Source organism: Vipera ursinii (genome assembly GCF_947247035.1).
Source record: "Vipera ursinii genome assembly, chromosome: 3".
NCBI lineage: Eukaryota > Metazoa > Chordata > Lepidosauria > Squamata > Viperidae > Vipera > Vipera ursinii.
The window spans coordinates 6,313,431-6,327,968 of NC_139516.1; the positions used below are offsets into that span (position 1 = coordinate 6,313,431).

General features: G+C 46.1%; 1 protein-coding gene across 1 annotated transcript in view; it reads left to right on the plus strand.

Annotated features, from left to right (window-relative positions):
* SRMS (src-related kinase lacking C-terminal regulatory tyrosine and N-terminal myristylation sites) overlaps positions 1-13,767 on the plus strand; it is a gene marked incomplete at its 5' end in the record, with an annotated part of 48,761 nt that extends 34,994 nt beyond the window's left edge. The window contains 5 exons of the mRNA XM_083360925.1: positions 2,831-2,972; positions 6,348-6,503; positions 9,639-9,820; positions 12,378-12,534; positions 13,543-13,767. Of these exons, the coding sequence (XP_083217051.1) occupies positions 2,831-2,972; positions 6,348-6,503; positions 9,639-9,820; positions 12,378-12,534; positions 13,543-13,736 (831 nt within the window). The 3' untranslated portion in view covers positions 13,737-13,767. The remainder of the gene's footprint in view (positions 1-2,830; positions 2,973-6,347; positions 6,504-9,638; positions 9,821-12,377; positions 12,535-13,542) is intronic.
* Between the last annotated feature and the right edge of the window lie 771 nt (positions 13,768-14,538).

A 14,538-nucleotide genomic window follows, 5' to 3' on the forward strand; every position in this document is an offset into this window, starting at 1 on the left:
TCATTGAGGGCCGCATCAGCATTGCAGTTGCCCTCAGGAAGCCGGGTGGGTATGGCCAGGGTGGGCGTGGCCTACTGGGTGGGCATGGCCAGAGTGCGTATGGTCTACTGGGTGGGCATGGCCAGCTCTACATCGTTCGCATCAAGGGTGCCTATGGGGGCCTGGGCAGGAGTGGGACAGATCTGAGGGTCTCTGGCAGAAGGAGGGTCTCTGGGCCAGGGCCAAGGCAGTGGGGGCCGTTCCCTCACTGTTTCCAGGATGGCTTTGCGGGCCGCATGAAACCACTTCACGGGCCGGATCTGGCCCCCGGGACTTGTGTTTGACATGTCTGCTGTAAACTATTTATAGCTCAACCTTAGCAGTGTGCTGCAGCAGCCGAAAAAGCTAATACAATCCTTGGTTGTATAAACAGAGGCATAGAATCAAAATCACGTGAAGCGTTAGTACCGCTTTATAACTCCTTATTAAGGCCACACCAGGAATATTGCATCCAGCTTTGGTCACCACATTACAATAAAAAAAAAAAGATGTTGAGACTTTGGAAAAAGTGCAGAGAAGAGCCACTAAGATGATTTATTTTATTTTATTTTAATTCCATTTATATTAAAGGACTGGAGACAAAAACATATGAGGAACGGCTGCAGGATTTGGGTTTGGCTAGTCTAAAGAAAAGAAGGACTAAGGGGGGGGACACGATAGCAGTGCTCCAGTATCTGAGGGGCTGCCACAAAGAAGAGGAGGGGGTCAGGTTGTTCACCAGAGCACCAGAGGGAAGGACGAGAAACAATGGATGGAAACTGATCAAGGAGAGAGGCAACCTGGAATTCAGGAGAAACTTCCTAACAGTGAGGACAATCAACCAGTGGAACAACTTGCCTTCAGACATTGTGGGTGCTTCATCACTGGAGGTTTTTAAGAAGAGAGTGGGCAGCCACTTGTCCGAAATGCAGTGGTGGGATTCAGCCGGTTTGCACCAGTTCAGTAGAACCGGTAGCTAAATTTTGTTGAGTTCGGAGAATCGGCTGAATGCACACTGCTTCTGGAAGTCCGTTCTAGGCTTCGGAGGCCTGTCTTATTATCGATGGAAAAGAATTTGAAGAACATGTTCCACAGGCCCACACGAGTTTTCCTTGCACCGTGAATAGAAGCTGACTGACGGGAGGTTCAAAAGCAATTTATGATGGAGTCAAGTTGAAATGCAGTCTCCTTTGGTCTAGTCTAGTGTTTAAGGCACCGAGCTTCTTGTCCCAAGGGTGCATTTTTCAGGAGGCAACTGGACTTTCTTGTTTTTCTTTGAAGACGTTTCACTTCTCATCCAAGAAGCTTCTTCCGGTTCTGACTGGATGGTGGGGAATGGAAGGATTTATGTTCCTTGCAGACAGCTGGTTTATTTATTTAGCGTATGGCTGGTCACACACAGAATTAAAAGCACTTCATATTTACAAGTTAGAACAGTTAAAACATTTTTTTAAAAAAAGAAGCATTTATAAAACCTAAGAGGAAAACAGAAATAACATTTCAGAGTTTAACGTCGAGTTTAGAGATCCAGTCAGTAGCTGCCATTGTTACGCAGAGGAAGCTGGTCATTTGCCTTCTTTAAAGAGTCATTGAGGCCACCTAGAAGTTCCTCTGTGTCATCAGGGTCACCTGAGTGGTGCAAATGGGTGGGGAGCCTCCTTGGAAATGCTGAAAGGACGGCGTTGTAGACTGGAGATAGTTGATGTTGTATCCCTCCCTCTCTGTTGAGAGGGCTGTTCAATTTTGACATGGATGCCCTCTTTGACCCCGCTTTCAAACCAGCGGTCCTCTCTATCCAAAATGTGGACTTTTGAAAAGGCACGTTTGGGACAGACATGACCTGGAGGACTGAGAATCTCCAAGGTCACCCAGCTTCTTGATTGTCCACAATATTCTCAAGCGTCTTCTCCAAAGTTCAAAAGTGTCAATACTCTTCTCTGCTGCTTCTTCAAAGTCCAACTTTTGTTTCCATAGAGTTTCACAAGGAACAGAGTGGCTTCCACAGTTTTTGATATTTACAGCTGTAGACCCAACACAACTTCTGAATATCTTTTCCAAGGCCTTCACGGCTGCTCTTCTGCCACTTATTTCTTGTCCGCTTCTTCCTTGACTGTTGATGGTTATTCCTTAAAAGGCCAGAAGCTCTCCACTACTAGGAAATTCCGAGGTTTGTAGACTAGACTGGAAAAATAAAACAATACTTTGACTCCAATTGAGTCAATGATCTCCTGCAACCATCTTGTTCAAGATTTCTTTAATCCTTCCTCTATCCAGACCTGCCTTGTTTTGGTCACCACAACATAAAAAAGATGTTGAAACTCTGAAAAGAGTGCAGAGAAAAGCAACAAAGATGACTAGGGGTCTGGAGGCTAAAACATATAAAGAACGGTTGCAGGAATTGGGAATGTCTAGTCTAATGAAGAGAAGGGTGAGGGGTGACATGATAGCAGTGTTCCAATATCTCAGGGGCTGCCCCAAAGAAGAGGGAGTCAAGCTATTCTCCAAAGCACCTGAAAGCAGGACAAGAAGCAACGGATGGAAACTAACCAAAGAGAGAAGCAACCTAGAATTAAGCAGAAATTTCCTGACAGTTAGAACAGTTAATCAGTGGAACACACCTGCCTCCAGAAGTTGTGGGTGGGATCTCCATCGCTGGAGATTTTTGAGAGGAGATTGGACAACCATTTATCTGAAATGATATAGAGTTTCCTACTTGAACAGAGGGTTGGGCTAGAAGATCTCTAAGTTCCCCCTTCCAACTCTGTTATTCTGTTATCTGGATCGTTTCTCTCTAATCTTACCCCTTCTACAGAAGCCTTCTGAGATGGATCAGTGGGAACGTCCCCGATCTGAATTCCAGCTCTGGAGGAAGATGGGCGAAGGATGTTTTGGAGAAGTTTGGGAAGGAATGTGGAAGAACACAGTGCCTGTGGCCATCAAAATTATGAAACAAGGTTTGTAGAGTGCAGAACCTCTCTTGCGCAATGTCTTGTCTGCCTGTTTCTTAAGAGGTGGATTAGTCAATCCCCCATGAGTAGACCAGAGGTGAACGATGGGGTCTGAGATTGAATCCACCAGCTGAACAAGGAAATGAGAATGACTTCTCCCATCTGGAAAATAGATGGAGAAATAATAAGCCATGATAGTAGGAGAACAATAGAACAATCACTGTGGTGCCACAATGCAAACACCACCCTAATAGCCTTGTATCCCGGTGCCTGTTGCAAGCACACAGTCACAGGATTGGCATCACAAAATTCTGGCACAATTGTTGACCTTTTAATTGTCTTGCACCTCCCTAAGGATGCTGCTGTTATCAGAAGTAATGGAGTAATGATAACAATTGTGCCCATAGATATTAATCCAAATGGTTGTTAATAAACTAGGTCAGTTGATCTCTTCAGTTATTTTATCCTCACAAAGGAAAAGACACGTGGAAGGGAGCAAAGTTCAGGTTGATGCTAAATACATTTTTTTTATTTGAAAAGTCCTACGTTACTCTGATACTTGGTGATATTCTGCACCTAGTTCAGTTTGCAGATTTCTGGATCCTGCAAGCCATGTTCCAAGTCCAGGATGAACTAACCAAGCTGGACAGAAACATCTTCCAGTTCTCATTCAATCTGATGAAAGAAAATGTCCATTGGAATAAAGGATTAGATTAGATTAGATTAGATTAGATTAGATTAGGTAAAGGTAAAGGTTCCCCCACACATGAGTGCTAGTCGTTTCCAACTCTAGGGGCCGGTGCTCATCTCCGTTTCAAAGCCGAAGAGCCAGTGCTTGTCCGAGGACGTCTCCATGGTCATGTGGCCGGCATGACTAGACGCCAAAGGTGCACGGAACGCTGTTACCTTCCCACCGGAGTGGTCCCTATTTTTCTACTTGCATTTTTACGTGCTTTTGAACTGCTAGGTTGGCAGAAGCTGGGACGAGTAACAGGCGCTCACTCTGTTACGCAGCACTCGGGATTCGACCCGCCAAACTGCCGACCTTCTGATCAACAAGCTCAGCATCCTAACCCAATGAGCCACCGCGTCCCTTTAGATTAGATTAGATTAGCATAAAGACTCCTATCTTGAGCAAGTGGTTGGACTAGATTAGAGGACCACCGAGGTCCCTTCCAGTCCTACATTTTATGATCCTAGGGTTTTGGGGTTTTTTTCAAAAAAAAAAAACCCTCAATTTTGGAGAAAGCTTCCTAGGCAGAACATCCTTTTATTTAGTGCTTCTAGCAAACGTTCTAAATTTTCACTGCAAACGTTTCCTGCCTTGCTTCCCAGCCTTCAGTTAAAATTCCAATGGAAGGTAACTGGGGCTTTCTCCAGATCAATTTGTGAAATCACCACTACCTGGGAATTCATTCATTTATTGTATTTATTAGTAAAATTTATGCAGCTGCCGCTATAACCCAAGGCAACTCTGGGAAGTGCGCCACAAACAGGTAAAATCCCATATAAAAAAACAAAAACAAACCACAGATATTTTAAAAAGCACCTTGAATTGGACCTAGAAACAAAGTGACAACTGAAGGAGCTTGGGAAGCAGTGCCATGCTAGGAATTCTAGGAATGTGTTCTAGGAATGCACATAGCTGCCTGCTCTCTTGCATGCTGTACCAGCTGAGGCTTCCAGATACTCTTCAAGGGCAGCCCTATGTAGAGTGCATTGCAGTAGTCAATCTGGAGGTGACTAGGGGATGAATGCCTGGGAGCAGGGCCTGCCAATCCAGGAATCCATGGCTTGAGAAACTGTAGGCAAATCTATGGTTCTTATTCTGCCCCCCCCCGCACCCCTTGGAGAAATTAGGAGAATTATCCATCCAGTTTTTCTGCCTGTAAATTTGAGGAGGTTTTGAAAGGATATTAATGATAACTGAATAGCCTAATTACATTTACGATCATCGTAGTAGCAATACTAGAACATTGTATTATTCATCTCTGTTGTCAATATAACGGTCCAGGAAAGATTAGCAAGGTGGACAAGCAGGTCAGCAAAGCAAGGAGGCCTTCAAAAGTCTAAATTTACAAGATGCCCCATCACGCAAGGTCCTCACCCCAAGTTGCAAGACGATAAGACAGGAGTCTCAGCCATGTTTGAACCCAAAGTTATCTTCTTTAATCTTGAAGAATGCTTGGAGAAAACATCTAGGGCAGTGTTCATAGAGGGATAGAATCAAGATAACAGGAAGTGGTACCAACCAATATAAAAAAACATGTTGAGATTCTAGAAAGAGTGCGGAGAAGAGCAACAAAGATGATCAGGGGACTGGAGGCTAAAACATATAAGGAACGGTTGCAGGAACTTGGTATGTCTAGTTTAATGAGAAGAAGGACTAGGAGTGACATGATAGCTGTGTTTCAATATCTCAGGGGCTGCCCCAAAGAGAGGGAGTCAAGCTGGTCTCCAGAGTGCTTGAAGGCAGGACAAGAAGCAACGGATGGAAACTAATCAAGGAGAGAAGCAACCTAGAACTAAGGAGAAACTTCCTGACAATTAGAACCATTAACCAGTGGAACAACCTGCCTCCAGAAGCTGTGAATGCTTCAACACTGGAGTTTTTAAAGAAGAGATTAGACAACCATTTTTCTGAAGTGTTATAGGGTTTCCTGGGTTGGACTAGAAGACCTCCAAGGTCTCTTCCAACTCTGTAATTCTGTTTCCCAGCCTTAGGCATTTTATTTTATTTTATTTTATTTATTTTTATTCCATTTATATCCCGCCCTTCTCCAAAGACTCAGGACAGCTTACAAGCTTAGCAGTAGCCTTCATTCTATGTATATGCCTGCTTGTTAGGGCTTTCACACACACCCCAAGTGGCATTATTACAAAGTCAGCTTATTGCCCCCAACAATTTGGGTCCTCATTTTACCTACCTCGGAAGGATGGAAGGCTGAGTCAACCTTGAGCCTGGTGGGATGCGAATCTGCACTAATTGCAGGCAGCTGGTGTTACTTAAGGAGGCATTAGCCCACTGCTCCACCAAGGCTCTAGGTGGGCGGACTTCAACTCCCAGAATTCTCATCAATGATCATGCTGGCTGTGGAATTCTGGGAGTTGAAGTCCACTCTCCTAGAAATGCCCAAGGTGGAGAAAACATGACCTAGGGCAGGGGTGGGGAACCTTGGCTCTTTTATGACTTGTGGACTTCAACTCCCAGAATTCCTGAGCCAGCATGGGAGTTAAAGTCCACAAGTCATAAAAGAGCCAAGGTTCCCCCCCACACACACACTAACCTAGGGCTTCCAGATGTGCTGGAATGAGAGAACAAGCCCAGACATTGTCTGCGCAAGCAATCCATCCTGCAAATGTCTTTTGTCTCCTTCACAGCTGACATGAGGGACGACTTCGTCAAGGAGATCCGGAACTTAAAAAGTCTGAAACACACAAGACTCATCAAACTTCTGGCGGTCTGTTCTGTGGGGGAGCCAGTTTATATTGTCACAGAGTTGATGCGGAAGGGCAATCTCCATAGTTACCTCAACAGTGAGTATTCATCTGAGATTCCAGGCCCAAACTTCCTACAGAACTGTAGTGGGCCAGTCCAGTGTCAAAATGGTAGTCATGACAAATTACTAAAATCCAGCACTATGAACACAACCTGCATTCTTCTGAGATCTGGACTACAGGTCATCCTCCACTTATGACCACAACTGAGTCCAAAATTCAGTCACTAAATGAATGGTTGTAAGTCACATGACATTGCGGGGCTTTGATCTTACGGCTGTGACTACTACCTCCTTGGTTTTTATGACTCCACCTCACGGGTGCCGTTCATACACACACATATCCTTACAAGCAGTCCTCACCTTACGTCCACAGTTTCAACCAAAAATTTCTGTTGGGTAAGCAAGACAATTGTTAAATGAGTTTTCCTCCATTTTACAACCATTCTTGACACAGTTGTTAAGTGAATTACTGCAGTTGTTAAGTCAGGATCACGGCTGTTAAGTGAATCTGGCTTCCCCATTGACTTTGCTTGTCAGAAGGTCGCAAAAGGAGATCATGTGACTCCGGGACACTGCGACCGTCATAAATAGGAACCAGTTGCCAAGCATCTGAATTTTGATCATGTAACCATTGGGATGCTGCAACAGTTGTAAATGTGAAAAGGGGTCATAAGTCACTTTTTTTTAGTGCCATCATAACTTTGAACTGTCAATAAATGAACTGTTGCAACTTGAAGACTATCTGTAATAGTCTTCTGCTTGCAGAGAGAGAGAGAAAGAGAGGAGGGAGGGAGGGAGGGAGGGAGGGAGGGAGAGGGAGAGGGAGAGGGAGAGGGAGAGGGAGAGGGAGAGGGAGAGAGAGAGAGAGAGAGAGAGAGAGAGAGAGAGAGAGAGAGAGGCTTTGCATGGTTTGCTAAGGACTATACCACTAGTTGCAAAATCACCGAAGAACTGGCTCCTCCTCAGACACAATTTATAAATTCCCCTGGGAAAATTGCTCTCTATTACTTCCCCAAATTTCATCTCCGCTGGGCAGTTGGGCAGCTTCCTTTGATTCAGCTGCCATCCGAGGCAGCTCCATTTTCAGACGAATTCCCCCTGCCGTTTCGCCATGCCCAACATGCAACCCTTTTCTATGGAGATTCTCCTCGGCTGAGGAATCTCTTGTCCAAGGCAGCCAGTTTGGCTGCTTCCCATGAGAAGTTTCCTGTGTTGAAGGACTTGACCTCTTTTCCAGATCTGGTTTGTTACCTCAGATGGGGCAACTCCCTAGAAGAACGAGTCTGGAGCCAACCTTCTCGGTTTTCCAAGTGCCTAAACACTTTTGTCTGCTAATGAGTTTCTTTCTTGCGTCATCCCAGTGTGGGATAGCTTTGCGCAGGTGGTGGTGGTGCGTCGTGTTTACAAAGTGTAATCTGTTCACATTTTCCTTCTAAGGCTCAGCCTTTCCATGCACAGAGATGGAACCATCTTCTGAGGGCTGGCAGTCAAAATTCTAAGGCTCAGCCTTTCCATGCACAGAGATGGAACCTCTTCTGAGGGCTGGCAGTCAAAATTCCCACTCTGAGGGAATCCAGTCCTCTGTGGGATGTGCCAGTCAAACCCAGGGGTTAATCCTCCGAGAATTACGGCTGGATTTAATAAGGAAAAAAGCAAAAGCCACCCAATTGCTAAAATGTGTGGAAAGAAGCTTAGAAGTGGGCAGTTAAGGTTTTACTTCAAAATTAAGCTGCTAACCCAGAAGTCAAGACTCATGGGTTTAAATTTGCTTCAGGTAATATTCTGTGGGGAAATTACCTAGACACAACTGGAGTGGGCTTAAGCATGGGTGCTAGAGAATTGTCCCAGAATTTGGTCCACGGTGGTGTTGTAAAAGAATGTCAAAAGATAACAACAGATTATCTGTTTTTTCATCTAATTTCTGACACAACACTGCCCTCTCTTGCACAGAGAAGCATAGTCGTTGACTTAGGCCCACAAGTGAGCTCACAATTTCTGGTGTTGTGGAGTTTTGCCCCATTTTAACGACTCTTCTGGCCACAGTTGCTAAACGAATCCCTGCAGTTGTTAAGTTAGGAACATGGTTGTTAAGCGAATCTAGCTTCCCCTTTGACCATGGGGTTGGTGCAAAGGTCTTCAAACTTGGCAACTTTAAGACTTGTGGACTTCAACTCCCAGAATTCCTCAGCCAGGCAAGCTGGCTGAGGAATTCTGGGAGTTGAAGTCCACAAGTCTTAAAGTTGCCAAGTCTGAAGACCCCAGGATTGGTGCAATGGTTGCTACAAAACCAGTCATATGTCACTTTTTCAGTGCCACTGTAATTTCAGATGGTCACTAAATGAGTAGCTGTAAGTCGAGGACTCTCTGAAATTCTGAGACCAGAATTTCCATTGCTAAGCAAGGCAGCTATTAAGCAAATTGCAGCCGATTTTACAATCCTTTTTTTTTTTGCTAACTTTGTAAGCGAATCACTGCAGTTGTTCTTAAGGGAATCGGGCTCTGTCATTAAGTGAATTTCCCCATTGACTTTGCTTGTTGGGAAGCCAGATGGGAAATTGCAAATGACAGTCATGCAACCTGACGATGCGGCAACTGGGGTCACGTGAGCGTCATAAATGCATACTGGTGGCCCAAGCGCCTGAATTCTGATCACATGACTGTGGGGATGGTGTGATGGTCATAAATGTGAGGACTGGTTGCAAGTCGCTCTTTTTCAGTGCTGTTGTAACTTTGGATGGTTACTAAACCAAGGGTTGTAAACAGAGGATTACCTGTAAGTATATAAATGCATTTCAGCAAAGGATCAAAGGTTAATAACAATAGCACTTAAGACTTATGTACCACTTCATGGGAGAGGTGTAGAGTCCACCTGTTGCCCCCAACAATCCGGGCAGTGGTGGGATTCAAATACGTGAACAACCAGTTCTCTGTGTGGATGCCCCTTCCAGAAGTCCATTCTGGGCCCGGGCAACAAAAAATTAGCTACTGGTTCTGCTGAAGCGGTGCGAACAGGCTGAATCCCACCACTGCATCTGGGTCCTCATTTTATTGACCTCAGAAGGATGGAAGGCTGTGTTAGCCTAGAGCTGTTTAGGATCGAACTACTGGCAGTGGGCAGAGTCAGCCTGCAATAGCATGTTCTAGCCACCATGGTGCCTTGTTGATTTTTCAGGTGCTGCAGGAAAGGAATTGACCACACACCACCTCCTCAGCATCTCTTGCCAGGTGGCTGATGGGATGACCTACCTGGAGGAACAACATATCGTCCATCGAGATCTCGCAGCTAGGAACATCCTGGTGGGAGATGACCTTGCTTGCAAAATAGCTGACTTCGGCCTTGCTAGGCTACTCAAGGTGCGTCCAAGGAAGCTTTAACACCCTCCCTACAGCTGAGTCTAATCAGAATAGGGCTGGAAGGGACCCTGGAGGTCTTCTAGTCCAACCCCCTTCTCAAACAGGAGACCCTATACCATTTCAGACAAGTGGCTGTCCAAGCTCTTCTTAAAAACCTCCAGTGATGGAGCACCCACAACTTCTGGAGGCAAGTTGTTCCACTGGTTAATTGTTCTCACTGTCAGGAAATTTCTCCTTATTTCTAGGTTGATTCTCACCTTGATTAGTTTCCATCCATCGTTTCTTGTCTTCCCTCCAGGTGCTTTGGAAAATAAGTTGAAACACCACCACCCCCCCCACACACACACACTCCTCTTTGTAGCAGCCTGTCAAATACTGGAATACTGCTATCATGTCTCCCCCACACTATTTCTTCTTTTCTCTAGACTAGCCATAGCCAGTTCTTGCAGCCGTTCTTCCTATGTTTTAGTCTCCAAGCCCATAATCATCCTAGTTGCTCTTCTCTGCACTTTCTCCAAAAAGTGGGAAGAGATCCTAGATCCATCCAACATTTATGTTCCTTTTGTCGACTCCAAAAACATAAATGTCTAAAAGAGCCCTCTTAAAATCTGACATACCAGCCATCCCCCTTAACGTGTCTGGGACTATCTTCACAGCCAGCAAAGTCGATGGAGGAAGCTGGATTTACTTAACAACCACATGATTCACTGAGCAACTGTTGTGGTTTGCTTAAATGTCGTTTCAAAAAGGTCGTAGGATCAGGCATAACTCACTTAATAACTATCTTGCTAGCAATGGACATTTGGGTTCCAGTGGTAGTCATAAGTCAAGGACTGCCTGTACGCCAACTTATCTGGAACAAATATCGAACAAACGGACAAAATATAAAACAAACAAAGATAGGGGAGGTGGGTGCAGATCCAACTCTCACTTCTCCAGAGTTAGGTGCTTAATTCTCAGACAAAAACCCATAAATAGCATTTGATGTCCTCCAGATGTGTTGAGGGGATTTCTGTAGTAGCACATCTGGATGAAGTGACGAAGCAGTCCTACAAAGATGGACCCGACAGGGATGTATGATGGACAGTTGCAGGAACTGGGTATGTCTAATCTAATGAAGAGAAGGTCTAGGGACAGCAGTTGTCCATTCTTGGGGGGGCTGCCGCAAAGAAGAGGGGGACGACCTATTCTTGAAAGCATCTGAGGCCAAGACACGGAGTAGTAGATGGAAATTTATGAAGGAGAGATCCAACGTAGAACGAAGAAGATAGTGTCAGGACCCACCTCAATCCACATCTTAGGAAATAAGAACTCTTGGATGCAAGTTTAGTCCAAAAGGAAAATGTTTACTAGGATGGAATCGATTGTGGGAATACAAGACGGAATCTGACAAAAGTTACATTTCAATCCTATATAAAGCATTCCCATTTCAGCCCCTCCCCTCATCCATTTGGTCAGGCTCTCATCAGTTGCTAGGTGTCAGGTCCTTCCATGGGAAAGGGAACTCTCCTTGGTTTTATGGTTATTGCTTTCCTTTTCAGTTGTAAATTAAGATACAATCCAGACCTGTCTGTCCCCCTCCTTCCCCCAGTTAAAACATCCCCTGTTGTTTGAAAATCGCTTTAGTAACCATCCTCTCCCCCCACCCTCGGAGAGATGGCAGAATCCCCAGAAATAGCACGTTGTTCTACCTATACAATTATGAAATGTGATATAAATGGATTCTGACAGATAGTAAAAATGTCATCAGTGGAACGACTTGCCTCCAGAGGTTGTGGGTGCTTCATCACTGGAGGCTTTCAAGAAGCGATTGGACAGCCATTTATCCAGAAGGGTATAAGGCAGTGAGGGCGAACCTTTTAGAGACAGAGTGCCCAAACCGCAACCTAAAACCCACTTATTTATCGCAAAGTGCCAGGGCCACATCAGCACTGTGGTGCCCTCAGGGAGGGGCATGGAGGCGCCTCTGAGTGCCGCATCTGGCACGCAAAAACTGGGGGCGCAAAAATGGGCCATTGTGCTGCAAGGCGCAAAAATGGCTGCCGCAACGCCGCAGGGTGCAAATACAAGGCGCTGCATCACACAAGAATGGGGCAAGGCTAGTGAGTATCACGCAGGCACTAGCCCCGCCCCACTTGCAGCGTGTGCGTGCTCACGCATGTAAAATGCTTCCCCCTCCATTTTCTTCCAGTCCACCAATTGACAATGGTTGGTGACCTCTGTTCTACCACCTCTACTCAAGCTTGCTAGTTGGCCGCTTCATCTCCTTTGTGCTGGGCGGGGCTCCTGCTCCGGGCAGCGGTGGTGTCCTGATGGACCTGTTGCTAGTGACGGTGGTGCACATGCCAACAGAGAGGGCTCTGAGTGCTGCCTCTGGCACACGTGCCACAGGTTTGCCACCACTGGTATAAGGTCTCTGCTTGGGCAGGGAGCTGGACTAGAAGACAGCCCCCCAACACTGTTATTCTGTATGCTACTCTGAACAAGCCAGTTTTAGCTCCCCTTTCTTGAGTCTCTCTTGCTTTTGGTTGAGGACCTGTTCTTGTGTTTCTTTCAGGATGACATTTACTCCACCACCAGTAATGCTATGATCCCGGTGAAATGGACAGCACCGGAAGCCGCCATCTACCAGACGTACTCCCCCAAATCGGATGTTTGGTCCTACGGGATCCTGCTCTATGAGGTTTTTAGCTACGGACAGTGTCCCTATGATGGTAGGTCATGATAACAACAAAGGAATGATCCTGGGAGGGAAGTGGGCATCTCTCTCCCCCTATCTTTCCCTCACAGACACACTCTTTGTAATATGGCCAATCATACTGGAAATAGGTTGGTTCTCCACCCCAACCCCATCTCCTGGGCCAGACCTGACCATCTTTCCTTTTCTCAGAACATCCAAGCGAATATTTCCAATTTCAGAAGATCTGACGTGGAGTGTCGGGGTTAAGCCAACACTCCAGCTAGAAAGGAGAAATTGGAGCCCACTGTTCTGTCCCAGCCTACATACGTCCTTGTTACTTCACAAGGCAACCCCTCTTTTAACAGTAGACTGGAAAAATAAAGCTTTTTTAGTTGGGTTACAGACCTTGTCCACAAACAAAATGGAGCGCAAGCCAAAACAGGAAATAACTCACTGGTAAAATAAACATACCATCATCTCTTGACACAGAAGTTCTTTGCCAACGGTTGCCTCCAGCACCCAGCCCTGCCCACACATTCCCTTTTTTTTACGCAGCCCCCAAGGTGTGGCTTCTCACTACTTTCTCCTTCTCCCCTGGAGTCGCCCCATTGCCTCCCTCTGACCTACTCGTGTGACCTGTCTACGTTTACGTGCGTCTCTGAGGTCTTCCAGCTGTGCTTCCTCTCAGTCTGACTCAGCCTCCCAGCAAAGCTGGCTTTCAGCTTGATCAGGTTCTTCCTCACTTTGTAAGTCTTGTAACTCATCAGACCCTTCCTCCAACTCTTGATGGCTCCCCAGGCCCTTCCTCCTCCTCCTCCTCCTCTGATTCCCCGGACTCAGCTATCGGGATCACAGGCTGGCATGGAATCACAACACCCACAGCCACTTTTGAGAGATTTGGGGCATGGGAAATCATCCATAATGGTTTAGTCACCCTTACATTGGTGAGGAACCCCCATCTCTGTGTAAGGAAAGTCCTCCATTACCTGTCCCATCTCTCTGTAGCTTGTGAACCTGACTGTTTCTGTCTGCCTTCTTCTAGGGATGACCAATCAAGAGACCATCCAGCAGATTACTCGGGGCTACCGTCTCCCTCGTTCCAACGGTTGCTCCCCTGAAATTTATAGCATCATGCTGGAATGCTGGAAGACCCACCCTGAAGATCGGCCCAGTTTTCTCAACCTGAGGGATGCGCTCTTTTCGATTTACAAATGGGCCCGTCACCCAATCTCCTGAAAGGGAGGCACCTTCTGTGCCTTCTGCACCAACCGCCGGCCCTCCAAGCTCAACAGGCTAGTAGAAGTCCTGCAGACCCTCCAGCTCAGATTCTCTTGAGCCTGCAGGAACATTTGTGCCTTTGAAGGTGGACTATATGAGCTCTTCAACCTCCGCAGGTGGAGCGGAGGTGGAGTTATGGGTTCTACCTGCCCGAAAATAGCTCAGGACAAGAGATACTTTACAGCCAAGAGGTCACCGTGGAGAGAAGCAGAATTGCAGCATTTCCTTCCCCGCGCAAGTTATGGACTCTTCTTGCTGTAGGCGCCAGATGGCTTTCTTGTGTCAATAAACATGAACAAATGGGTGGATCTGATTTCTTACATCATGCGTATTCCTGACGCATCGGTTGGGTGCAATTTGTTCCGTCAAAAACGGGTTGAAGAGGAATGGAATCCCACCCCGTGGGGGGAAAAACATCTGCAAGAAAACAAGCAAGCTCAGAGAGCACCGAGGACCCCTGGTTTTCACAATTTTCTGCTGATTTGGTTTGTAAGTTCATAGATTCAGCCAACAGGAATGTTTTCATTAGATCTCCCACCTTTATTAGGACTCTGCTGCCTTCCCTCCAGTTATCCCTCTCCCAAGGAGAAGGAAGGAAGGAAGGAAGGAAGGAAGGAAGGAAGGAAGGAAGGAAGGAAGGAAGGAAGGAAGGAAGGAAGGAAGGAAGGAAGGAAAAAAAAGAAGAGGGGTCCTTGGTGCTCTCTGAGCTTGTTTACTTGCAGACATTTCATTACCTAAACTACCAGTAGGTAACATCATC